Source organism: Myotis brandtii, unplaced genomic scaffold (genome assembly GCF_000412655.1).
Source record: "Myotis brandtii unplaced genomic scaffold, ASM41265v1 scaffold208, whole genome shotgun sequence".
NCBI lineage: Eukaryota > Metazoa > Chordata > Mammalia > Chiroptera > Vespertilionidae > Myotis > Myotis brandtii.
The window spans coordinates 1,598,085-1,623,124 of record NW_005357764.1 but is presented as its reverse complement, the minus strand read 5'-3'; the positions used below and the strand labels follow the sequence as shown (position 1 = coordinate 1,623,124).

The 25,040-nt window shown below is 52.8% G+C and overlaps 3 protein-coding genes across 8 annotated transcripts in view; all 3 read right to left on the bottom strand.

Annotated features, from left to right (window-relative positions):
- Positions 1–87: 87 nt before the first annotated feature.
- DOK3 (docking protein 3) lies at positions 88–4,408 on the bottom strand. The gene is made up of 5 exons (XM_005865484.2): positions 4,228–4,408; positions 3,039–3,344; positions 1,312–1,411; positions 1,047–1,219; positions 88–952 (listed from the first exon to the last, which is right to left on the bottom strand). Exons 1-5 carry the CDS (start codon positions 4,291–4,293, stop codon positions 272–274), a joined length of 1,326 nt encoding a protein of 441 aa, XP_005865546.1. The 5' UTR covers positions 4,294–4,408; the 3' UTR covers positions 88–271.
- Positions 4,409–6,134: 1,726 nt separating this feature from the next.
- DDX41 (DEAD (Asp-Glu-Ala-Asp) box polypeptide 41) lies at positions 6,135–12,198 on the bottom strand. Of its 2 annotated transcripts, XM_005865483.2 has the most exons (17): positions 11,136–12,184; positions 10,936–11,046; positions 10,524–10,683; positions 10,369–10,443; positions 10,225–10,285; positions 9,963–10,099; positions 9,483–9,555; positions 9,236–9,389; positions 9,022–9,158; positions 8,071–8,233; positions 7,825–7,956; positions 7,491–7,562; positions 7,275–7,371; positions 6,988–7,137; positions 6,839–6,910; positions 6,627–6,737; positions 6,135–6,477 (listed from the first exon to the last, which is right to left on the bottom strand). In XM_005865483.2, exons 1-17 carry the CDS (start codon positions 11,160–11,162, stop codon positions 6,341–6,343), a joined length of 1,869 nt encoding a protein of 622 aa, XP_005865545.1. In that variant the 5' UTR covers positions 11,163–12,184; the 3' UTR covers positions 6,135–6,340. The 2 variants fall into 2 exon arrangements, with proteins under 2 accessions (XP_005865545.1, XP_014394545.1); XM_014539059.1 differs by lacking the exons at positions 6,135–6,477; positions 6,627–6,737; positions 6,839–6,910 and having other exon boundaries at positions 6,996–7,180; positions 11,136–12,198.
- Positions 12,199–13,972: 1,774 nt separating this feature from the next.
- The window catches only part of FAM193B (family with sequence similarity 193, member B), a 34,063-nt gene continuing 22,995 nt past the window's right edge, over positions 13,973–25,040 (bottom strand). For 3 of the 5 annotated variants that reach the window (XM_014539055.1, XM_014539056.1, XM_014539058.1), the window contains 4 exons: positions 16,173–17,196; positions 15,964–16,039; positions 15,051–15,148; positions 13,973–14,373 (listed from right to left, as the gene is read on the bottom strand). In XM_014539055.1, the coding sequence (XP_014394541.1) occupies positions 15,052–15,148; positions 15,964–16,039; positions 16,173–17,196 (1,197 nt within the window). In that variant the 3' untranslated portion in view covers positions 13,973–14,373; position 15,051. The remainder of the gene's footprint in view (positions 14,374–15,050; positions 15,149–15,963; positions 16,040–16,172; positions 17,197–25,040) is intronic. The other 2 variants (XM_014539057.1, XR_001361986.1) reach the window with 2 other exon arrangements.

The following is a 25,040-nucleotide window of genomic DNA, read 5'->3' as shown; positions in this document are numbered from 1 at the left end:
GTCTGTGTGCCTGTGTGGATCCCAAGCGCCACTACCAGGAGCTGAAGTGAGGCGGTGCGGGGTATGGACCACAAGGCAGGACCAAGAGGGGAGCTAGAGGCTTTATTCTCAGCAGACCTGTACACTATACACTGGAGGGCTGGCAGGGCTCTTGAGGGGCCTCCTCAGGCCACCTGCCTTGGCCCCAAAGGCCAGAGCGGATGCAGAGTTGTGTCCCCAGATATCCATTGTTTGGCCACCCTCTTGTCCCAAGCCAGGTCACACCAGGTGTTCAGGGCCTATCGCAGGGAGCTGGGCCCTTCTTCCGCTCTCGGCTCAGCAGCGTCACCAACTTGGCCTTGAAGCCTGAATGGGCACCAGAGCGGCCAGAGACCCCGGCCTCGTCGCCATTGTCATCAAGGTCCAGCTCCAGCAGCCGTCGGTACTGGGCCTCCAGGCTGCTTTCATGGGCTGGGCCAGGCCAGCCCAGGTCCTTGCTGTTGTGGTAGATGGGGCTGGCTGGGGGGCTGAAGCCACCAGGGCCCTCCTGCTCAGGGTCCCCCAGGTCGGGTGGCACAGGGCCAGCTTCTAGGGCACACAGATTCTCGTAGAGGTGCTCAGCGCAGGCCAGGGGCCCGCTGGTCCGCTTGCACACGGCAGCGTACAGCCCAGACTCCAGGGGCAGCGGGGGCAGGCTCTGTGGTCCAGGATCGGCCAGGAGCACCCTACGAGAGTCTGAAGGCTCAGACCCTGGGGGCAACTCCCGCAGCTCTCCAGGAGGCTCAAGTGAGGGCAGGGAGGTGGCCCGAGGCAGGGGGCAGGGCCGAGGCCCCACCAGCTCAGGCAGCCGCTCCTTCTGGCGGGCGATGGCCGCAGTCACGACCCCGCACAAGTCTCGAGCTCGGGGGCTGCTGAAGGCGAAGAGGCCCTCGCCTGAGTCACAACGGCGGCCAGCTTCGAAGGAGAACACGTCCTGATCATGGGTGACATGGGCGGGTCAGCTGCCAAGGGGTTCCCCCATCTCCCACTGTCCCCTAGTCCCCTCCACTGCAGGCCCAGTGCCTCACCTTGTCGGAACCAAACTTGCGCAGGAAGTGGTAGGGCCAGGTGTAGAGGGCCTGCGGGCTGCCTGGCTCGCTCAGCTGGATGGCATCTTGGCCCAGCAGCAGGATATAGGGCCCCTTCAACTGGCAGCGGGCAGCTGCCTCTGTCCTCTGCACCACCACCGGAAATGTGCCCACTGCAAGCAGAGGGTGCAGATGCTACGGTCCCCCAGAGGCCCCAGCCCTGGGTGTGGTGGCACTGAGGCTGCCCTGCCCCTCCCTGACTCACCTTCCTGCCAGGAAGAGTAGATGGAGTTCTCTTCCATGGGGACCAGGCCCCGCTTGGGAGCCTCCGCTTCCCCTGATCCGGAGGAAAATTCCCCTGTGGCCTGGGGAAGGAAAGGGTCAAGGTCAGAGATTAGAGTCCCACCCCCCCACCACCCCTGGCCCCCAACCTCTTCCTGCATCCTTTTCATGTGGAGAGATGTCACCTGACACACTGCACTACCCTGGGCACCCCTCTGAGCCGATTTCGCTCCTGTAATCTTACTCTTCCCCCTGGGATACTGAGAGCTGTACATCAGCGACACACAACAGGATGGCCCCTCACCCTTGCATTAGGCTAGGGACCAGGCCAGCCCATGTGTGTGCCCCACATCTTAGAGTGGTGAAGGGGCTTTGGGGGTGCAAACAAGTGAACTGGCCATTCACTCCTCCCCCAGTCCTCTGGCTCCATCTCACCCCTCGCTACCCCTAGTTCCTGCATGTAATTCACACTGATCTCAGCACCTCAACCATGACCACCTGGCCCATGGTAGCATGGCCAGGGCCAAATGCTGTGGGTTCCTCGCTGGTCACCTTGCTCCTATTCATTTCTTTTTCTTTTTTAATTGTTTTTAAATAAAAAAACTTAAATACACAATATAAAAGTTACCATTTTAATCGTTTTAAAGTGTATAATGCAGTGTTTTTAGTAAAGTCATCAGGTTTGCAATCAAGGTTGTGCAATCATCATCTTTATCTAGTTCCAGAACTTCTCATCACTCCACATTAAAACCCTGCCCAGCCCCTGGCAAACACTAAGCTGCTTTTGGTTCTATGGATTTGCCTAATCATACAATAGGTGGCCTTTTGTGCCCGGCTTCTTTCACTTAGTTTAATGTCTTCGAGGTTCATCCACTGTGAAGCACGGCTCACTACTGCATTCCTTTTTATGGCTGAGTAATGTTTCATTGTATGGACAGACACATTTGGTTTATCCATCATCAGCTGACAGACATTTGGATTGTTTGGGCTTTTGGGAATAGTGCTGCTCTGAACATTCTTGCGTATGTTTTGTTTGAACATGTTTCAATTCTCAAGAGACTTGCTGGGTCATATGGTAACTCTTATGTTTCACTTATTAAGGAACCCACCAGACTCATTTCCTTTTGGCCCATTACAGACCCTGTGAAGCTTTAAAACTCAGTCCCTAGCTCAACCCCACCAAAGGCTTCTCCTCTCACTCTTAATAAAACCCCAAACTCCACATGTGGCCCAAGGTGGTTTCAGCTGGCTTCCACTGGACACTCACCTCGCCTCCTCCTGGGCCCTCCCACTCCTTGCCCTCCAGCCAAACCAAACTTTTCTCTGCCTCAAGGCCTCTACCGCACTGCGCTCCCTCCGTCCAGGACACTCCTTGGACCTCAGTGCCTGGGACACTCTCCTCAGATGTTTGCCTGGTGGGTTGTCCTTCAGGACTCAGACCTACTGTCCCCTCATGAGAGGCCTCCTTAGACCATCCTGCCTAAGGCCCCCTGGTTTACTCCTGGTCCCACCCCTGCCTTTCATTTTCTCCATCGCATGTATGGCCATCAGATTTTTCTGTGGTTTCTGGGCTGTTTCCCAGGCTCATAGGTACTTGGCAGGTGCTTGCTGAGTGACAGGATGTGAGTGAATATGGGATGAATAAGAGGGAGGTGAGCTGGTCCCCCTGGGGCCAGACCTGGGTGCCCGGCCCGCTTGCCCTGTGCTCACCGGGAAGGCCAGCTGGCAGATGGGGCCCATCCATGCCTGGCGGTGCTGTGCGGCCAGCAGGTGGCTTCTCTCGGTGGTGGTGAGCAGGAAGGCACCAGTGTCCCGGGGGCAGCTCTCACCATCAGCTGGCAGCACCGACACGCAGTCGGCCAGGCGGATGACCCGCCGCTCTCCCCGTCGGCTAGGACCTGCAGACCTGTCACCTGCTGGCCCCGTGCCACCATCCCGGACTTCCCAGCTCTCCAGCCGTGCCACGCCTGATGGGCCACCTGCATAGAGCAGACCCCACACCTTCCGCCAGGACTTCTGTGGGAGATGAGGATGGGGGTGAAGACCACTGCAGCTCACTCAGCAAACACTCCTGGTCACCCAGGCTGGCCTTCGCCTCCCCCAGCTCCTCAGGGCCTCAGAGGAGGAGGCCTTGCCACAGCCAGCCCAGCAGGGGGAGGAGTCTGTGCTTGGGGTCAGTCAGCCCTGGGTTAAATCCACCCCACACTTTCCTAACTGGTACCTCCTTAAGACTAGTGACCTAGTCTCTCAAAGGTCATGACAATGTGAGGCTGGGGCTTCTACTGGATTATGTCTGTAAAGTCTCCAGTGGCTGAAACAGACCACTTGACACTGCTGTTCTGTTGCCCCCCCCCCCCCCCCCCCCCAAAGGTCACAAGGACTGTGGCGGGAGGGAGGCATTCTCATGATGGCAAGGAAGGAAACATGCAAATAGTGTCAAGCAAAGGAAACAGACCGTTTATCTGCCTGGGCAGCAGCTGCAGCTGAGCTGTGGGGGTGCAGAGCCTGCTGCCTGAGGAGAAGTGAACCCCCTACTATGTCCCATGACAGGCTGGAAGGAGCCGAGCCCTCTTCTGCAGGGTGGGGTTCCACCTCTGGGGTCTCCTTCAGCTCATCCCCTGGCCCTCCGAAGGGTGGAAGGCTGTTGGATTAGCAAGCCTCCCGGCTCTGCCCTGCCCCAAGGTTTGTGTTCTTAGACCCTCCTGACTCTTGGCTTCCCCATCTATAAATGAGGCAGGGTCTCCCCAAGGCCCACTCAGGCTCAGCTCTTCTGCTCAGGCAGAGGATGGGCCTCTCTCCCATCCCCACATCTGGGTTAGCTCCCCCGCCCTGATTCCCATCACCATTCTCCCAGGTCCAGGTGTGGAGGCCCAATTATCCTGGGCAGCCAGGTCCCCACCTTGCCAAACTTGACGTGCTGCTGGTACAGGATGCCATCCTTGACGGGGGTCTCCAGAGGCTCCATGGCCGCGGAGGGCCGGAGGGCCACCACTCCGAAGGCCTGAGGAGACTGGTGACAGGCCGAGGGGAACTCCTCACACTTCCCCTTCTGGCCACTTCCCCTCCCTCTGTCCAGAGAGGCAGCTGCATGACTGGGGGAGGGGAATCCCTTCTTCAGTAAAGGAGCTAGAATAGGGGGTGGGGGCATCACATATTTCCACCTTAGGGTTGCAGCGGGCCAAGGTGCTCAGGCATGCCTGGCAGAGGCCTCAGACCGCCTGAGGGCAAAGACCCATGCCTGCACCTGGGTCACTGGGTGTGAGTGAGCGTCAGGCCCACAGGCTGGCCCCCCAGTCATGGGCTCTGACACCTTCCCTGATCCCTCAGGGGGCAGTTGTGCAACCTGGGACCTGCATTCCCACAGCCAGACTGGCGAACTTCCTTTCCTACTTGCAACCCTGGTTGGTTGGCTTATCCTTCTATCAAAATATTTTTAATATTCATTTGCTCCATCTTCACAGCCCCTAATGCCAGCCTGAATATCTCCCTTTGAATCACCACCCCACCTGGGCACACTCATCTCTCCCCTTTCTAAACCTTTTCTGGCTTCCCACTGCCCTCAGGTCTAGCCTGGGCTCCTCAGCCAGCACTGCAAGGTGTTGAGTCCTGACCCCAGCCCACCCCGTCCAGGGCACCCCTCACCGTGTTCCTCTGGGTGCCAGCTGCTTACTCTGGGAGGACTTCCCTCACTCCTCCATGCTGTCTGAGCGCACAAAGGCCCCAGCAGTGTGCCCAAGTCCTCATGTGTGGCTCTGGCCACCTGAATGTAGGTGGCATGTCCCCAGTGGGCCCCCAGGGAGCTCATATGTTCTTTTTAAGTTTTGCTTCCTGCTGGGGACCTTTTTTTTTTTTTTTTTCCTTTGCCTTGCCTTGCTGGAGGCCAGTAACTTGGCTCTGAATGTGGGCCTGAATTCTGAAAACAGCCTCATGTCATTCATTCAAAGCCACCTCTGGAAAGGAACATGTAAACAGGCTGAGGAATATAATTTGGGGGTCACATATGGAGTGTGTTGCTTCTCAGGCAGGACATTTTTTCCAAGTCCTCCTGCACCCGGCTTTGTGCCAAACATGGACCACACAGCCCGGAGCCCAGCCTTACAAACACAACCCTTTGCATTCTCACCGCCATTTCAACAATGAGGAAATCAAGGCTCAAACATTAAGTAACTTGCAAAGGCCACACACCAAGTGACAAACATGGCTTGAGCAACTGCTGTCCTGCTGGGATAAGCATGTGGCCTTGCACACGAAGTGTCTGACCGTGCCGGTCCACTGCCTACCCCTTGCCAGATGTTGAAATCCTGGTCCATTTGTCAAGATACTCGTGACTGCTGCCCATGTTCATTACATCTGATCTCTTTCCTCGTCATCTGTGAGCTGCCCAGCGGAGAGCTTGGCACAGAGCATATCAAAAACTGCTTGTAGCCTGAGTGGCAGTCCTGTGGCACCGGCTGCTTCTCAGCAAACAGAGCGGAGGGTTCCATACCAGGAACAGGGGGCCTGAGGCAGGAAGTTGCCTCTCAAGGGGCCCTAGGAGCTTTGCACAACCGACAAGGAGGAGGCTGGGGCAGGGCTGGAGGTTATGACAGCCAACCAGACACACAAAAACCCAGTCAAGGATTTTGCCTTGTCTGCCAGTGTGGTGCCTCCGAGTCATAAATAAAGCTAGATGCCTCCTGCCACAACCAAGCCGTCTGGGTGTGGGGAGAGACCCAGGGTCTGCCGCAGAGGGCTCCAGAGGTCAGGGGGTGAGGTGGCCAGGAAGTAATGGGCAGACAAGGTGAAGCACAGAAGCAGGGCTGGGGCTGAGACTAGAGAGGCTTGTGCTTTAATGGCAACTGGGATAAAGGGGAACAATCATAGTAATTCCAGAGGCACAGAGGGCAGGCAGCCAGGCCCAGCCTAGCCCAAGCCAGCTGGGCCGAAGATGCTGGCTTCTTGTCCAGGGTCTGGCGTGTGGGAGGCAACTGGAACCCAGAGACTGAGGCCTCTTGGAGAGGGATGACAGACGGCTAGAAGTCCATGGAGCTGTGAGCCAGGTAGTCCTTGCGGCCGATGTTGCTGACCTGTTTGGTCTGCATGGCCTCGAGTTTGGGGCAGTCAGTGATCCGATGGCCCAGGCCCCCGCAGAAGGCACAGCCTCGTTCATCTGGGGGCATAGGGAAATGGAGATCAGCATGGTGACAGGGCCAGGTTCTGTGCCCCAGACCTTGTCCCTCCACCCAACCCCCCCATCCACTCATGTGCAGTGTAGACTTGTTTCCTGGTGTTCCTGTCATGCCCCCGCTTCGCAGTCACCTCCGATGACCAGCATGGACTCGTCCCCACAGTGCAGCACTTGCAGCACAGGTGGCACCTTCTGCTTGGCCTCCAGTAGCAGGGCTTTGAGGTCCATCAGCACTGACTCATCTGTGGGGGCAGTGGGGAATCATTAGGTCCAACCCTGGGCCCCGTAACCAGGACCTGTAGGACTCGGGAGACAGCTGTGGCGGCCCTGGCAGTACACTCACCGCAGGCCTTGTTGATGAAGGTGGTGGCGATGCCTGTGTTTCCTGAGCGCCCAGTGCGGCCTATTCTGTGCACTGCAGAGAGGAAACGATCTTTGGCCCACTGCCCAGGTCTGGGGCCTAGCCCGCACCCCAATCCCACAAGCTCCCACCGTAGTTCTCAATCTCCTCAGGCATGTCGTAATTGATGACGTGCTGGATGGCAGGGAAGTCCAGGCCCTTGGAGGCTACGTCTGTGGCCACTAGAACATCCTTCTTGCCCTCCCGGAATGCCTCGATGGCCTTGGTCCGTTCCTCCTGGTCTGGGGAGGGTCAGGCGGGAGCTGTCAGGGTGACAGCAGGAGCCTGGGGAGTAGTGGTAAACCAGCCAGGCAGGAAAAGGGTTAGGTGAGGGCTGCTATAGCAGCCAGGTTCAGGCATACACATATGCCATTCTGACCTTTGCCCCCATGGATGGCCACGGCCTCGACCCCCTTAAGCAGCAGGTACTCATGGATGGCATCCACATCTGCTTTCTTCTCTGCAAAGATGAGCACCTGTCCAGAAAGGCCACCTCGTCACAGGGAGTGCCTCCACCCAACGACCCCAACCTTCCCCAGCATGCTGCCCCTATTGCCCTCTCCCCTCATCTTGGGGGGTCCTGGGTTGCACTCACGGGCGGGGGTGTCTTCTGCAGGCACTCGAGCAGATACACCATCTTGGCCTCCTCCTTCACATATTCCACCTCCTGCCACCACAGGAGCTAGGTCAGGTGATCCTGAGGACAGGCTCACCAGCCACAGTGCTGCTGCAGAGGCTGGGCCCCCCAATCCCGTCTAGGTGATTAGAAACCTCGTGCACCAAGGGCTGGACACCCTAAGAATGTTTCCTGCTAAGGGTTGAGGCTTTGAATGGAACCCCTAGTACTCCCTAGGTGGACCACCCACCCTGCTCCAATCAGCTTCAAGGGAGTCTCGCTAGACCCAGCCCTCAGTGGTGAGACTGCCCACCTGTATGACATCTAGGCTGGCGGCCCCAGCGCGCCCCACATTGATCGTGACAGGCTTCACCAGGGCACTCTTGGCAAAGTTCTGTATTTTCTTAGGCATGGTGGCACTGAAGAGTAGGGTCTGTCGCTGGCCCTGAGAAAGAGCTGGGGCTGAGGGCACATGGGGGCTGGGGAAGCTAAGCAGCTGGGACAGTGGGTGGGCAGCCCTGAGGGTGCAGGAGTACCCTGGTCAGGCAGGGACGGGTACCTTGAAGTAGGAGAAGATGGTGCGGATGTCACCCTCAAAACCCATGTCAATCATGCGGTCAGCCTCGTCTAGGGCCAGATAGCGACAGATGTCTAGGCTGACCATCTTCTTTTGCAGTAGATCCATGAGGCGGCCAGGGGTGGCCACCATCATGTGCACACCACTGGGGACCAAGAGAGACCTGAGGTCGGGCCACCTGCTCAGCCCTTCTTAAAGGCTGGCACTGTGACTCCCCCCACTCTGGCCTCCTTCCTGTCTTTCCTCACCTGTCCCCTCCTCATCACTCCCACCACTTTGCCCTGGGTTCAGCATACGTTTCTACTGGAGCAAGCTGCAGCCTTCTCGACCAATGCTGTCTATATTCCGGAGCTCTTCCCACCCATGTTTTGACATCTGCCATTCCTTCTCCTGGGTCATTCCTCCTGGGGGGCTGTTCTGAATCTCCAAATAGCCTCAACCTGCACCCCCGCAGCTCCCTCCATAGGCCTGGAAGGGCTCACTTTACTGGCATACTGAATTCAACTGTTCTGTATCTTCCCTGAGATTGGGATGCCTATCAAGCAGGCACTGGGTGTGACCTGTCTGTGACCCCAGACAACTGGTGATATCTACTGGGGACTGACTGCACTGTGTGGAAGAGCAAGGGTCCAGCCCTGCCCCAGTGCCTTAGCCTCTTTGCTGGACTACATACTGAATGACCCTAACCTTTCTGAACACCCCAGGCCCACCACCTTTGTCTTTTGCCTGGAATGCCCCAATCCTGACTTTCCAGATGCCTCTGTTCCAGTTACTATGTTCCCACAGTCCCTCACCACATCCCCCTGTCCCACCCCAGCTGACCTCTTGCATGAGACTGGAGCTCTTTTAATTAGGCCTCTGCAAGGATCTGCAGAATAGCTAAAGTTCTAGACGCTTTGGGGAGGGCCTAGGGTGAGGGGTGCTTATGCTCACTGTCGGATGGTCTCCATCTGCTCTTTGACAGACATGCCCCCGATGCAAAGTGCGCAGCGCAGGAGTGGCGAGCTGTCCTCCTGCAGCAAGCGGCAATAATACTCCAGGATGCCGTGGGTCTGCCGGGCCAGCTCTCGCTGCAGATACAGGGGCAGGGGCTGGTACCAGAAGACAGTCTCACTGGTGCCCTGCCCTCCAGGCCAGCCTATTTTACCGAGGGACAGATAATGAGTCCATAGGGCCCTTCACGCTTGGAGAAAGGTAATCTCTTTTCTTGTTCCAGGCAGAACATGATGACAGGCAAAGTGAACACCAGCGTCTTGCCTGAACCCGTGAAGGCGATGCCTATCATGTCACGGCCGGATAGACTGTTGGCAGAGGACAGGTCTGCGGGTCAAGTTCAGCAGAATACAGGAACTGCCCATCACTGCCCTCCTCAGGGCCCCCAGGTCCACACTCACATGGTGGGGATACCCTGGATCTGAATAGGCGTTGGGTGGTGGATGCCTTTCTTCTTCAGGCCTCTCAGGATGGCTATGGAAAACAACCCTGACATCACTCTTTCGTCTCACAGGTGCTTTATCAGGCCCCAAAGCCGTAAAACTGCCACCATTCCCCTCAAGTTACAAATGACGAAACATAGAAACAGGAGAGGGAAAGAAAAGACTGACAGAGAGACCTGTTCAAAGCTCCTAGGCTAAATGGAGACAGAATTCACCCCCAGATCTGTCTAAGGCCAGCCTCACTTGTCCAATTAAGCTTCCTAGTGGCACAGAATAGTGAATATCTTCAGCTGGCACAACTGAAAAAGGAGCCTAAAGAAACCCCTCCTCAAATCCCCCCATCCCCGCTGGCTATGCTGCTGAGCTCAGTGGGAACTAGGACACAACCTTACAGATATTTAACTACCAAGTGTGATGCCACTCCCACTCCCCAGGTACCTGCAGGAAATTTCATTTCCTTGAAGCTCTTGATGGGTGGTGGGATACCATCTCCTTCCACCAGGATGTGGTATTTTTTCCGTACACGCTCATGCCGCTCTTCAGACATACTCAGGATATAACGGGGAGGTGTCCAACTGTGAGTGGTGGTAGGGATCAAGAGAGGCCCTGGACATGGCTGCCTTTGGCATGTGCCTGCCAGTCTCAGCCACAAACTATTCCAGGTAAGGGTAACTGCTCTTCCAGAGACTATAAAGTATACCTGGTTTTGATTGGATCATCATATGTGATTCCCTTGGCCATCTCCTTCACTGACATCAAGGCTGAGAAGAGAGATGTGGCTCAGGGCTGGCTTCTCCTTCCCAGAGGCCAGGCCACTTCCTCCCTGCCCAGGCTACAACCATACCTCGGCCCTCAGCCACACTCTCCAGGATCTTCTCCTCTTCCTTCAGCTGCTTTTCCTTGGCAGACTCCTTGCGGGCTGAGGAGAAAAGCAGACAAATGTCAGAGAGACTCCAAAGCAGTGCACCACGCTGAGCCTCCCGCCACTGCTGAGCCCACCTTCAGCCTTCTCTTTGAGGTGCTGGTGCTGGTCCAGGAGGCTGACATTGGACTGAGGGCCCAGAGGGATGTCGTCCTCATCTCCCCGGTGGTCACTGCCACTGTCCTGCTGCTCCTCCTCCGCAGCTCCCTTGCGTCTTCGCTGTAGCAGCTTCTGGAGCTGAGGGTCCAGCAGCGCCCCTCAGAGCCAAGCCCGACACAGATCTGGGCATCGCGCCCAGGAGCTGCGGCAGGATCCTGGCTTTGGGAGAAGATCGTGCCCCGAGGTGCAGAGCTGCTCTACCCCTCAGATTAGATCGCCAGTCCCTCGGGTTGTGCCTGAGGCCACGCTCCCGTGTAGATCCCCTCACTCCACAGACCACTGAGAAACACCCACCCCTACTCTCATTCCTCCTTAGACCCCGGCCCTCACCAGCAGCTGTCGGCGCTGTCGCAATGGCACGTAGGGCACATAGTCCTCGTCGTCCTCATCCTCCGCCTCGGAACGGCTTCCTGCGGCAGTCGCCTCGTCGGTACGAGCCCGCTGCAGAGACCCAGCAATCAAGCCCGGAACCCCTTCCTCCCCATCTTCACGGCGGCTCGCCACCCAGGGGACCCCAGCCTCTCTCCCACCTTCCGTTCCGGTTCCGAATCCTCCATCCTTTTCTGCACGCATGCGTCCCACAGCAGAAAACCCCGCCTTACCTCTGAGATCCAACCAGATGTGAAGAAGCGGACGTCGGCGCCTAGCAACGACCTCTGAGTGACGGATCGCGCCGAGGGACAAACTTTCTCCTCAGCCGCCGTCTTGTGGGGCGGCGTCTACGTTCTCCCTGTGGCAATGCAGCTGGCAGGGCTGAGGGCAAAAGCATCGGGCAAAGCATTGTGGGATACTGGAGGATTTGAAGCATGAGCTAAAGGCTCACACTGAATCCGGTAGCAGGGGTGGTGCCCGAGTGAAGACCGTCGCTCAGAGCATGACGTCATGGCGCACGCACGCCGGCGGTCACTGCGCCCTCTAGTGGTTGGGGAGCCCAGGGGCCGGGCCTCCATCCCCCGCAGGGCCGAGCGGGCAGGGTGCGGCTTGCCGAGTGACTCAAGCTTGGCTGCTCTGACTGGTGTCCTCTTCTGAGACACCTAAGCTCCGAGTAGTGAGTGGTAAATAAAATACTGATGATGGTGGTTTTCAATTGAGGGTCTGTACATATGTGTGTAAGCTATTATTGTTGTAAATGCTGTAATAGCGTTCAGAGGGAACCTGAGGCGACTTTGAGGTGACACTGACTGGATCTGAGCTTCCAGGGAAGTGTGGAATCTCAGAGCAGGGAGTGGAGGAGAGGAAGAAAGAGGGTCCAGTAGGAGTGATCTGCATGTGCAAGTGCAGATTCCTAGGGAATAAAGAGATCAATTGGCCCACATGGAGTAGGGGGAGCCAGAGCAAGGGTTGGGGAGGTAAATTGGGCTCAGAGCATGCAGAGCAGTGACTGTCAGTAATTTCGGCATTGGGGACTGAGAGGAGTGATGGGTCAGTGCTGTCCTTGTGTGCTGGGCATTGTGCAGTGCTGAAGCAGACAAAAGATGAGCAAGATACAAACCTGGCTTGTGAGATTATGGATTATTTGAGGAAACGGAAAATATAACCAGTCTTGAGGTTAAGAAGTATCAAGACATGGTGGAATCATCACAAAGGCAGAGCAAACTGATTCTCATATAGTAAAAGTGTCTTCTCAACTGGGATGTGAAGATTAAGTAGGAATTTATGACGGAAGGGTAATCTGCGAAGAGTTGCAAGTATGTGAGCAAAAGTCAGGAGATCTAAGGGTGTCAGGCCTAGCTGGAGACTGAGGTTGTAGGGATGGCTGGGTGTGTGCTGGAGGCAGAAGCCAGGCACAGGGGGGTCCAAAATGCCACTTACAGAAGTCTTTTATCTGTAGGAAAAGTGCTGCTTCAATCAGACCTGCAATTTTCAAACAAGGCAGAATTTTATTATTTTAAAAAAGTCTTTATTTTAAAATATATTTTTATTGATTTCAGAGAGGAAGGGAGAGGGAGTTAGAAAAATCAATGATGAGAAAATCATTGATTGGCTGCCTCCTGCACATCCCATACTGGGGATCCAGCCTGCAACCCGGGCATGTGCCCTGACGGGAATTGAACTTTTGGTGCATGGGACAATGCTCAATCCACAGAGCCACACCTGCCAGGTGAGGCAGAATTTTAGATAGCTGTGCCAATTCAACTTGAGGGCAGGAGGCTGGTGCAACAGTTAGAGAGTAAGAGGAACACAGGTAATACATACACAGAGAAAGGTTTCACAGGACTGTCCATACTTCCCTGGGGACTGGAATTGTGAGCCTGTGGGCAATGCTGTTTCACTTCTTTAGAAGAGGAAGCTGGCACTGACTGCTAGCCAATGGTGGGGCTCAACCAGGTGGAGGGGTGGGGTGGGAAGAGGGAGCAGTTTCTGATCCTGCTCCCAACACTAGGTACGTAGTCGCCCTAGCTGATTTGGCTCAGTGGATAGAGCGTCATCAGCCTGTGGACTGAAGGGTGCCAGGTTCGAGTCTGGTCAAGGGCACATGCCTGGGTTGCAGGCTCGATCTCCAGTAGGGGGCATGCAGGAGGCAGCAGATTGATGATGCTCTCTCATCGATGTTTCTATCTCTCTCTCCCTCTCCTTTCTCTCTGAAATCAATAAAAAAAAATTTTTTTTAAAGATACTTGGTGATTGTGTGGCCACTGCCTCCATCACTCCCCACATGAGCTACAGTTGAGTTGATTTTAGTCAAGAAAACAACATTGGGGGTAACAACAGGTGTGTGAGGCATTTTTAGCAAACCTATTATATTAAAATTTGAATTTACAAACCAGATCTAATGGGGGAGATAGTTTGCTTTACTTTACAGAAGGGTTTATTATCCTCTTAACTGTCAAGTACTTAAGCTACATGTCTTATTCCCATTGGAAAGTCAGATCCAATTTATAAAAACTCCATCTACCCCCCCTCCCCCAACTTTCCCTGACAACCTCAAACACCCAGGCTACAGGTGCACCCTCCATAAGGCCTCAAGCTTTCCCCAAGCCCCTTCTCACGTCAGCTATCCACAGACCAAGTCCCATTCCTCCCGTTCACCCATCCTACAGGGGAGAAACAGACAGTGTGGGGAAGGGGCTACTCCCATACAAGGCCTCACAACAGGAGGAAAGGGCACAGAGACCTGTGCTTTAACCCTAGTCAGCCAGACTGAGTTCATTACACTCACTTTCTTGTCTTAGCTTTAGTTTCATCTATAAAATTCCCACTTAACAGTCCCACTTGGAACAGATGCAAGAATTAAGTGGAAACAATGCCAAGCCATTGATAACACAGTACATACCTAACATGGTTAATGACTAAGGCCACCCCATGCTTCTGATTACATCCTTCACCTCACCCCTGACCCAGTCTAGCAAAAGACCAACACACCGACTCTGTGTCCAAAAGTTGCTTTATCTTTCGGCAGGAAAGATCTTCACAGTATCAAAAGTAAAGAATTAAAAAACAACAACAAACAAACAAAAACAAAAAAACCAAACACAAAAAGAGCAGTGTTGGGCCAGCAGTACCATCAGCCCCTGGCCCACAGGCCAGCCCAGCCCAGCCCCCGGGCTCTGAGTGTGGAGGCTGCATAGCACCAGGAGGAGGCTCTGTGGAGGTCCTGAGGGGCCCCAGCCCGGCAGGGCATCCGCTCAGCTTTTGGTTGGTCCAGGATGGCGGGAAGCAAGGAGGGTCTTGGGCAGGTGGGTGGGGATATGGAGGAAGAAGAAACTGTAGACCTTCAGCTGGCAGTTGGGGGTCTCAGGACACCTGAAGAAGCTGGACCCACAGGGGCTGAGAAAACAGAAGAGCATGGCCACATGGTGAGTAATGGCTTTCCCATGCCACATGGGTCTCCACGGGTCCAAGGTGGAGGGAGGAACAGCTGGCTCCTACTTTTGCTCCCACAGACTTCCTCAATCACCTCTAGCAGAGGATGGAAATGAAAACCCTGCCAGTAAACAGAGCCCCACTTCTGTTTATCAACATGTGAAATGTCATCCTAGTTCTCAAGGAAGGTGGGGCCATCCCTAAGGAGCGCATGGCCCCCATGGCAGGCAGCACTCCCTTCCCCCAAGCCAATGTGGAACAAGTGCTCTGGCATGTTCTCTGGTGGGTACAGGCAGGGGAGACGCCGCCTCTGCGCTCAGACTCCTGCTCTGAGGAGGATAAAGGTCAAAGGAGATGGGGGGAGGGAGCATCTTTTGTCTTGGGAAAGATCTCACAGGAGGGCCTGGCCCAGGGAGGAGCAATGAAAGGACAGAGTCCTGGGGGTAAATGGCTGCAGAATAGACAGGGTTTGTGCCTCTGGAGAGCATAGCCCACTGGGCTGTCACTGTGGAGGTGCAGGGGCCAGGATACCAAGCCCCTAGTCCAATTCCCTGTGCCTCAGAGCATGAAATGGTCTGGTGGGGACAGAAGCTGGCAGAGCATCGGGAGAGGGTGCACGCGACACTTGGGGGTTTGTATACCTCACTGAGCTGTGCTGGGAGTGGTTTTCTTGAGGCTGAAGTTGGTCCAGTTCACAGCAACTTTCTGACGTGTTTGCTTTGCAGAATCCAAACAGAATCTGTCAGGTTTGGGGGATGACACAGAAGAAGCACAATCAAAGATTCCCCTGCCTACTGAACCCCTCTCCTAGACCCGTGTGTTCTGGTCACTAAAGCAGCGAGGTCAGCTCTGCACAACCTCTCCAGCTCCTAGGCATTGGGGTCTAGTAGGTATGGGAGTTGTGCTGGCTGGGGGGCTATAGGATGGAGCACCCACAAGCCCAGGGGACAAGATATGAAGAGAGTTTACACTGCCTTAGGATATGACGTCCCCCTCACCCTGTATTTTACTCTAGCTATGCTAGGTTCCCTTCCATTCCCCTAAGGACATGTTTCTTTCACCCTCAAATCTCTGTATGTGCTGACTCCACTGTCACAAATATCCTTGTTTTCCTTGGCCCACTCATTCCTATTCCTCAAGTTTCAGCTTGGTTATCACCTCTTCTGGGAGGGCTGCTCTGGCAGCCCCCACCACTTACTTCTATAGCCGCACTTATTGCCAGACTGTAGGTTTATGCTCTCGCCCCATCTAGACTGTTTGATTCATCTCTGCCCCATAGCTCAGTCCAGGCAAAGTAAAGGAAGTACAAGTGAATAAACAAAGTGAACAAAGCCGGAAAAGGCCTGGTTCTTGGGGTCTGACACGCACACCTCCTTCATTCAGTCCCTTGCACCTTGCCAGATGCCCCATCCTGCCAGGTGGCTTCTTTAGTACGGAGACTGTGGGGAAAGCCAGGAGGGCTGGAGAGGCTCTCCATCCCAGGGCTCAGGGCTGAGGGAGGCCCTTTCTGAAAGGCCTGGGTGCGGGCAGGAGAGCAGGCAGCCCCACACCTACCTCTTGAAGTATTCCACCTCCCGGTCAGTCTCATCCATCTCCACCCCATCCATGTCCTTGGGCAGGAACACATCGTCTAGGAAGACACAGCCAGGAGGGCTCAGTGCCCACATCCAGGCCTCTGGGTCAGTGCTGCCCACACACGAGGACTGCCCTCCACCCCGTGGGCTGGCAGGGTGGGGGCCAGCCACTGTTCCTGGTGCACTCACCCAAGGAGGAGGCCGACTTTTCCTGCTTGTTGCGGCTCCGGCGGCTGCGGCCCTTGCCCTGCGGCAAGCTCTGTGGCCTTGCTGGGCCTGAGGGCTGCACAAACTCCTGTTGCAGAGGCCGTGCCTTGGCCTCACCTGGCCAGTTTCGCCAAGAGCTGCCCTTCTCCTTGTCAGCTTTTGGGCTGCTAGCCCAGCCTGGTTCTGGCCGGTTTCCCGGGCTCCCCTCTCTGGCCTCAGCACAGCAGCCCACTTTGGGAGGTTCCAGGGTCTTGCCTGGCTGCTTGGGGCTGGAGGTCTGGCCCTTAGCACCGGGAGCCTCCAGGCTGGCTGAGGACCTGGGGGCTGGAGTCGCCTCACTCTTCTTAGCCTGACCACCCTGTCTCTTGCCTTTCCGTGGCTTCCCACCTGAGGCCACAGGCTCAGGTAGCTCCTGCTTGCCACTAGGGACTTCCTTTGGGTTTGGCTCCTCAGAGCTGGTGTTGCCTGGCTTGGGTGTTTTGACCCAGATCACCCGGGACAGGTTGGGCACGGTGTTGAGTCTCCTCACTAGCCCATTCTCCGGGATGATACCAGGAGGAGGGCCCCTCACCTCTGTCCACAGTGGTTGGGGGCCTCTCATTTCTGCCCATGGTGGGGCTGACTCACTTGGAGCTTGTAACGTGTGGTTCTGAGGGGAGCCCAAAGTCAAAGGGGACAGGTCAAGGTTGATGTCAGGTCGGTGCCCTGAGGAGCCATTGAGGTTCAAGGCGGGGAGACTCTGGGTCTCAGGCTCAGCAGCTCTTTCCTTAGAGAAGCCATTGCTGTCCATGCTGAGCTCACACACACTGAAGCTGGCACGGATGGAGTCCTTGACAGTGTTCTTGATCTCCTGCAGACGGCTGCTCAGGAAGCTGTTGACCCGATCCAGCTCCTGGTCAGGCCACTCCAAAAACCTCTCTCTGGCAGGCCTCAGCTCCTGGCTTCCAGAAACACCACGATTCACCTGCTTTAGAGATTCTGCTGCCAACTGGGCTTTCTCCTTTTCCTGCCAATACAAGAGGCAGTTTCAGCAGGGGCCTGGCAGCTACTAGTAACTAGGCAAAACATAACATTTGACACACTAGCCTGGGGCCCAGCTCTGCCACTGATTGGCTAGAAGCAGGACCTCGAAATCCTGGCCTGCTTTCCCACTCTGCAGGAGTAAAGATGAAGTGCAATCAGACAGGTATACGTCCTGGGGGTGGAGGCAGTTAGACCCAGAGGGCAAGGTTTTTACAGCTTGTTCACCCAGAATCCCAGTGTCAGTCCTAGGGCCTAAGAAGGCTGGACTCAAAGGGGTAGGAACATAGTTCACTGAATCTTGCCTTCCAGGCCTGTGCTTGAGCAATCCACTTATTTGCTGAGTCTCAGTGGACTCATGTGCAAAATAAGGACAATAATTTTGGAGTGAAGACCAAAGTGGGGACGGATGTGAGGAAGATAGCTGTTATAGAGGCATTCCTTCCAATTCTGCAGGTTGTAGAGGAAAAAAGCTATGCCATCATATGGATCTTTCAGGAAGGAACATGTGGGGCTGCGAGATTGACATGGTAGATCAGACTGCTTTGGGTGGTCGAGAATGTGTGCCCTCCCGATGCTGTATACAGGTGCCACTGAAGAGGGCCAAGCTTCAGTTGGCCTCAAATAATCAAGACCACACCTAGAGCGTGCCCCACAGCATACAATGGACAGCCACATGGGGCCCCTAGGGCAAGATGTAAAAGTAGCCCCTTTGCCCAGGTGCGGCCCAGGGGACTCAGGGAGGCTAGGCCCTGCCAATCAGTGCTGACAGAGCCAGATCTGGAGAGTGAAAAGGAAAGCATGTGGGCTTTCACCCCACCTCTCTGCCCAAACTCAAAGCACCAGCAGAACCAATGAGGCCTTTACAGGAAGATAGGAGACAGATGTCAAAGGCTTATAGGAAGGTGGTGGACTGGTATTGTGCCAGGGGCTGAATGACCCACAATTTCACATATTTCCAGTTGATTTGGGATTGAAGGGGAAGAAGCAGAAAAAGGAAAGTGGGGACATGCCACCACCTCAGAGTCAACTTAAAGAGGGTAACCCTGTGCCCCAACGGGCATACATTTATTTATTTATTCTCTCATCTTTCTTGAACACTGACTCCACAACTAACTAGGACCACAACTGTGGGGCCTTGGACAAATCACTTATTTTCTTTGAACCTTATTATCCCCATTTGTAAATTTGGGAGAAAAATGACCTACCTATACTTAATAGGATTGCTATTAGGACACCTGAGAGGGTGTGTGTCCCTCTCCCTTGGCACAAGTAAAGCTGTACACCTTGATAACCATGGTGCTCAGATGAGGGAGTACTTCAACCTGGATGAGTGTTTCCAGTATATATCATGGAGTTCAAGGCCATGGGCAGAGCGCTGAGGCCATGGGGAATGCACAAAGGATTAGAAGGCCCTTCTTCTCTTCACTCCTGCCCTACACCAGAACACCTTTGCTTTTGTTAAAAACTGAGTTCTGGGGAAGTGGGGTCTGGAAGGAAGAGGAGGATATAGAGGGGATAAATGGTGATGGAAAGAGACTTGACTTGGAGTGGTGAACACACAATACAGTGTACAGGATTATGTGTTGTGGAATTGAGCACCTGAAACCTACATAATTTTGTTAATCAGTGTCACCCCAATAAATTCAATAAAAAGAAAAAAAAAGAGAGATACAATCAAGATGGTGGCATAGGTAAACACCTGAATTTGCTGCCACACACAACCACATTAAAACTACAACTAAAAGACAAAATGACTATCATCCAGAACCACGGGAAGGCTGGCTGAGTGGAATTTGTACAACTAGAAGGGAAGAGAAAAGCGCATTGAGTCTGGTAGGAGGTGCAGAGGTGTGGAAGTGCGGAGGTATGGAGGAGTGTGCAAAAGGGGCTGGCAGCTGGGGACGCTGTTGTCTTTTTCAATCAGGAGGGAGATCCAAGCTCCCGACTGCTCTGAACTCCAGTTCCGGGTGAGAATTTGGGGCCCCAGACTCATACGGAGAGAAACTGGACTGTCAGGCATCGGGCCAGAACACGAGGGTGGCTTTCTCGCAGAGGTGCTTGCAGCGGTCATTGTTCCTGCATGGGCTGCGGACTTGACTTGGAGTGGTGAACACACAATACAGTGTACAGGATTATGTGTTGTGGAATTGAGCACCTGAAACCTACATAATTTTGTTAATCAGTGTCACCCCAATAAATTCAATAAAAAGAAAAAAAAAGAGAGATACAATCAAGATGGTGGCATAGGTAAACACCTGAATTTGCTGCCACACACAACCACATTAAAACTACAACTAAAAGACAAAATGACTATCATCCAGAACCACGGGAAGGCTGGCTGAGTGGAATTTCTACAACTAGAAGGGAAGAGAAAAGCGCATTGAGTCTGGTAGGAGGTGCAGAGGTGTGGAAGTGCGGAGGTATGGAGGAGTGTGCAAAAGGGGCTGGCAGCTGGGTACGCTGTTGTCTTTTTCAATCAGGAGGGAGATACAAGCTCCCGACTGCTCTGAACTCCAGTTCCGGGTGAGAATTTGGGGACCCAGACTCATACGGAGAGAAACTGGACTGTCAGGCATCGGGCCAGAACACGAGGGTGGCTTTCTCGCAGAGGTGCTTGCAGCGGTCATTGTTCCTGCATGGGCTGCGGAACACAGACCCCGGGACCTCTCCAAGGCAGAGCAGACTGGCAGCCATTGCAGTTTGCTCTGCCCTGGTGATTCTCTGAGACCCCGCCTCACCCAATTTACAACCACACCGAAGCTGTGTGCAGAGACTTTTGCATATAAATGGCCTGGACTTTCTCCACATAAAAACCTGGGCAGACTCAGTGAGCGCCAAAGCCCCACTGAAGCAAGTCCTGCCCCATAAGGGTGTCTTCAGCACAGAAGTTCTCCCATTGTAGACATAACTGGTCCTCACAGCCAATTGGCCTGGAGATCAATTCCTCCCAGTGATACCAACAGCAATCAAGGCTTAACTACAAGACTGTGCACACAGCCCACAAAGGGGTGCACCCAGAGTGTCCACCTCAGGTAATTAGGGAGGCTGAGCCTCTGGGCCCTATAGGACACCTAGCACACAAAGCCACTCTATCAACACAGGGAAGCAGCCAAAATGCAGAGACAAAGAAACAGGTCACAAATGAAAGAAATGGAGGAAAGCAAACTACTGGATATAGAGTTCAAAACCACGGTTATAAGGTTACTCAAGAATCTTCTAGAAATCTCCGAGAAATACAGTGAGACCCTCAAGGATATGAAAAAGGACCCATTAGAAATTAAGCATAGAATGACTGAAATAATAATATACAGAGATCCAACAGCAGATTAGAGGATCCTAAGAATCAAGTCAAAGATTTGAAATACGAAGAAGCAAAAAACACCCAACCAGAAAAGCAAAAGGAAGAAAGAATACAAAAATATGAAGATAGTACAAGGAGCCTCTGGGACAATTTCAAGCGTACCAACATCCGAATTATAGGGGTGCCAGAAGAAGAGAGAGAGCAAGATATTGAAAACCTATTTGAAGAAATAATGACAGAAAACTTCCCCCACCTGGTGAAAGAAATAGACTTACAAGTCCAGGAAGCGCAGAGAACCCCAAACAAAAGGAATCCAAAGAGGACCACACCAAGACACATCATAATTAAAATGCCAAGAGCAAAAGACAAAGAGAGAATCCTAAAAGCAGCAAGAGAAAGAAAATCAGTTACCTACAAGGGAGTACCCATACGACTGTCAGCTGATTTCTCAACAGAAACTTTGCAGGCCAGAAGGGAGTGGCAAGAAATATTCAAAGTGATGAATACCAAGAACCTACAACCAAGAATACTTTATCCAGCAAAGCTATCATTCAGAATTGAAGGTCAGATAAAGAGCTTCACAGATAAGAAAAAGCTAAAGGAGTTCATCACCACCAAACCAGTATTATATGAAATGCTGAAAGGTATCCTTTAAGAAGAGGAAGAAGAAGAAAAAGGTAAAGATACAAATTATGAACAACAAATACACATCTATCAACAAGTGAATCTAAAAATCAAGTGAATAAATAATCTGATGAACAGAATAAACTGGTGATTATAATAGAATCAGGGACATAGAAAGGGAATGGACTGCTCTATCCCTCTCCCTTCCTCTCTGTAAAAAAATCAATAAAATATATATTTTTTAAAATCTGTCGAACAGAATAAACTGGTGAATAGAATAGAATCAGGGGCATAGAAAGGGAGTGGACTGACAATTCTTGGAGGGAAGGGGGTGTGGGGGGTAAGGGCAGGGGGTGAGGTGGGAACCGAGTGGAGGGGAGCTATGGGGGAAAAAAGAGGAACAACTGTAATAATCTGAACAATAAAGATTTATTTTAAAAAAATAAAAGAAAGAAAGAAACTGAGTTCCTTTTCATTTTCAGAAGAATTAGTTCTGCTGCTAAACAAAGATGTCTCAAAACTGGTGTAGAGGGAGTGATACGGAACCGCATACAATTTGGTAGTGAGAAGCGGGAAACACATTTTCTGCTGGGCACCATGAGCTCACAGGTTGTCTCATTTAATCCTCACAACTGCCCTTGTTGCATCATTATCCTCAATTTACAGATGAGGGCACTCAACTTTGGAAAGAATAAGGAACTGGCTCAAGGTTACATGGCTAGTCAGTGGCAGAATCGAGACAGCACATCCAGCTGTGATCTGCAGTTCTTGTGTTTTTCAGTCCCGTCTGAAAATCATTTCATGACCATCGACTCTGAGGCACTAGACTGGGCTCTGAGAATACAAGTGTGCAGAAAAGAGTCTCTACTCGTTGACTTGAGTGTGCTTGGGGAGATGGACACACAGCAAACAAGCTGTTTAATTCTGCGAGACAGTGACTTCCTGAGTAACAGTGACAAGAGCTATGGGGGAAAAGCACAGGGTGCTCTAGGAACCCAGACTGGGCCATCAGGGAATGCTTCCCAGGGGCAGTAGTATCTCCCTGAGCATGAAGGGTGAGGAGGATTATCCTGGAGAGAGTGAGACAAGCACTTTCCAGACAGAAGATAAGCAGAAAGGCTGGGAAATTGAAAAACACAAAATCTTTAGGGAGTGTAAACCACTCAGAGGTACAGCTGGAGCCTAGAAGGGACAGAGGTGAAGCTGGCAAGCTAAGTACGGGCTAGATCCTGAAGCGTCCTGGAGGCCATGCTTGAGTTTGGGTTCGATCCTGCGGTCACATTCAGACATTGAAGGCTTTTTAAGTAGTGGCCACAGGTGGAGAGAAGTGGATGGTTTGAGCTACTTGGGAGGTAGCATGGCCAGGACTCTCAGTGATGGGTGGGGAGAATGAGATGAGTTATGAAAACAACCCTGACAACCACCTTTCTGCCACAGCAGCTACAATGACCAATTGTTCACTGTGCTGAACCTTTTCTGCGCATCACTCCATTTCATCCTTGCAATAATCTGAGTTAGGTTCTACTGTTCTTCTCATTTTATTGATGAAGAAACTGAGGCTTGAAGGTTAGGTGATTTGCCCAAGGTCATACAGCAAGGGTGGCAGAGCCAGGTTTCAAACTGAGGTCCAATTCCAAGGCCCACTGCTCCCGATCACCACAATGCATTCCTCCCAAGATGGCACCCAGGTTCTGATTCAGGCAGCTGGGTGGATAGTGGTGCACCCAACTAAACAATGGAGGAGGAGGAGCAGGCCTCTTGGAGAAAGATAAGCTGCTTTGGACGTGCTGAGTTTGAGTACCTGTGGAATGCTGTGAGAAGGTGCCTGGTAGCAGTAGTGGACATCAGTGTGAAGTGCAAGGAGGAAACAAGTGGCCAGACCATACGGGGAGGCAACACTATCTAAATGGATTCTCTTTCCCAGGGATGTGTCCTCAAGCAGGAAGGCACCATGAAGAAGAGGAGCTCACAAAGGAGACAGAAAAGAGGGCAGAGAGGAAGGTGGAAAACGTGAATTTGGCATTCCCATTGTCCTTTCCTGTACCCCCTCAACTGAGAATGAAGGTGCCAAAGAAAAGAATGTTTGAAGAGGAGAACAAACACAAAATGTGAGATGTTGCCTAGTGGACAAAGAAGATGGAACAGGAAAATATGACTATTTGGCAACAAAGAAGTCACTGGTAGCTCTCTGGTGGGGTGGGGGTGGAAAAGAGGTTGTAGTGAGATGGGAGAAGTAAAGACAGTGAATACAGAGACTATTTTTCAAGAGATTTGGCTATGATGAGAGGAAAGAGATGAGTGGGGTGAGACAGGCTGTATGCTCAAGAAACAGTTTGCTTTCTAAAAAGAGTACTGGGGGGACTCTTCCCCCTCCCCACGTGGGAATCTGTACTTGTTCTTCAATAAATTTCCACCTTTGCTATACCAAAAAAAAAAAAATATCTGGATGAGAAGTCGTTAATGAGGGATACATGAGTGGCTGCCTTGGGGCTCCAGAACTACCTGAAAATAAAAAAAAAAAAAAAAAAAAAAGAGTACTGGGCACAGCAGAATGCTGATGGGAAAGAGCCCAGAGGAGAGGCTGCAGGTGCAGGACAGGAAGTCGATGGTAGCCTGAAGAGGCAAGAAAGGACTGCATGGGCCTTAGCTAGGAAAAAGGGTAACTCATCCTCATGATAAGTTACCCTGGGGCAGTAAGATGTTGAGAGCATGCCTGTCCACTGGCCTTGGTGAAACAGAAAATAAGGTTATTTGCCAAAAAATAAGGTGTGGGTGGGGAAAACCTGGAAGTTAGAGAAGAATGGAGGTCTGATAAAGGGGCTATGATGAATGAAGTGATCAGAAGTAAGAAAACCAGAGGCCTGCTAGGCAATATAGGGGCTCAGTTGTCTCCCGTGGCAGGACAGAATGAGCACTCTATTGGATGACTACTAGGGAAAGCTGTGTTTTCGGTGAATAGCCAGGTTGTAAGGCTAGGAGATAGGTGGAAGGAAATGGGGAGGAGGCTCACGTATAAAAAGATAATGACCATGATGGCCTATCACATGGCATTGCAACTGGCTGCTTCCACTGTATCCTGGTCTCTACTGTGCAGTGAGTTTTTGAGTTAGTGACTAGTGTGTGATAAATGGCAGACTAGAGGGATATGCAAGGTGTAGCAGGAGTACAGTGGGAGAAGTTACCTGAGCAAGGCTGCAAAAGAGGAGACATCTGAACTGAGCTTGGAAGGAAGTTGTCAGGGGAGAGAAGAGAGCATTATTTGGTGAAGAAAAAAGAATGTGTGGCACACAGATTTATGAAAAGCACACGAGGCCTAGGAACTGCAAAATGTGCCCACTGATACCTGTCTTAAGAGGCCAGGAAACGTTAAAGAGGCCAGGCTGCCCACAGGACACTTCTGGCCAGGCAATGCTGGATGGGAGGGAAAAAGTGCTGACTACGTTCTGAAGGCAATGGTGGGCCCCTGCTTCAGGGTGCTGGATAAAGGTCCTGGTTTGTCCTTTGGGTTGGAAAAAGATGGAGAACCACTGTTGCTTTCCAGAATACCAGGGCTGTTTGACCACCCAGGACCTGGAGCCAGCTGGTTGTCAAACCCAATCTCCTCAACTGCTGGGCTCTCAAGTATGGCACTGTGCAGATGCAGCCGGGAGTAGGCAGGCAAAAAGGTAATGAGGTGGCAGGGGACCAGCCATCAAGCCCTAGGGCTCGCCTGGCATCAGGGCTGCCCGGGAAAAACTCACTGGCCTTAGCTTAGGTCATTCCCATGGCTTCAATTACATCTCCACGTTGGCAACTCCCAGCCCCACACCTCCATTTCCACTTGGATGTCTCGTGAGAACCTCTGAGGTAACATGCCCCAGCTGAATTCCTGTCTTCTGCCAATCCCATCCTTGCTCAATGAA

Coding starts and splice junctions, on each gene's coding strand:
- DDX41 (XM_005865483.2), bottom strand. CDS start 11,162: ATGGAGGATTCGGAACCGGAACGGAAG. Junction 9,390..9,482: donor ATCCAGGGTATCCCCACCAT/GTGAGTGTGGAC, acceptor CTCTGCCAACAG/TCTATCCGGCCGTGACATGA. Junction 7,372..7,490: donor TGCAGAAGACACCCCCGCCC/GTGAGTGCAACC, acceptor CTTTCTGGACAG/GTGCTCATCTTTGCAGAGAA.
- DOK3 (XM_005865484.2), bottom strand. CDS start 4,293: ATGGAGCCTCTGGAGACCCCCGTCAAGGATGGCATCCTGTACCAGCAG. Junction 1,412..3,038: donor TCTGCCAGCTGGCCTTCCCG/GTGAGCACAGGG, acceptor TTCCTTCCCCAG/GCCACAGGGGAATTTTCCTC. Junction 953..1,046: donor GCAAGTTTGGTTCCGACAAG/GTGAGGCACTGG, acceptor ACCCATGATCAG/GACGTGTTCTCCTTCGAAGC.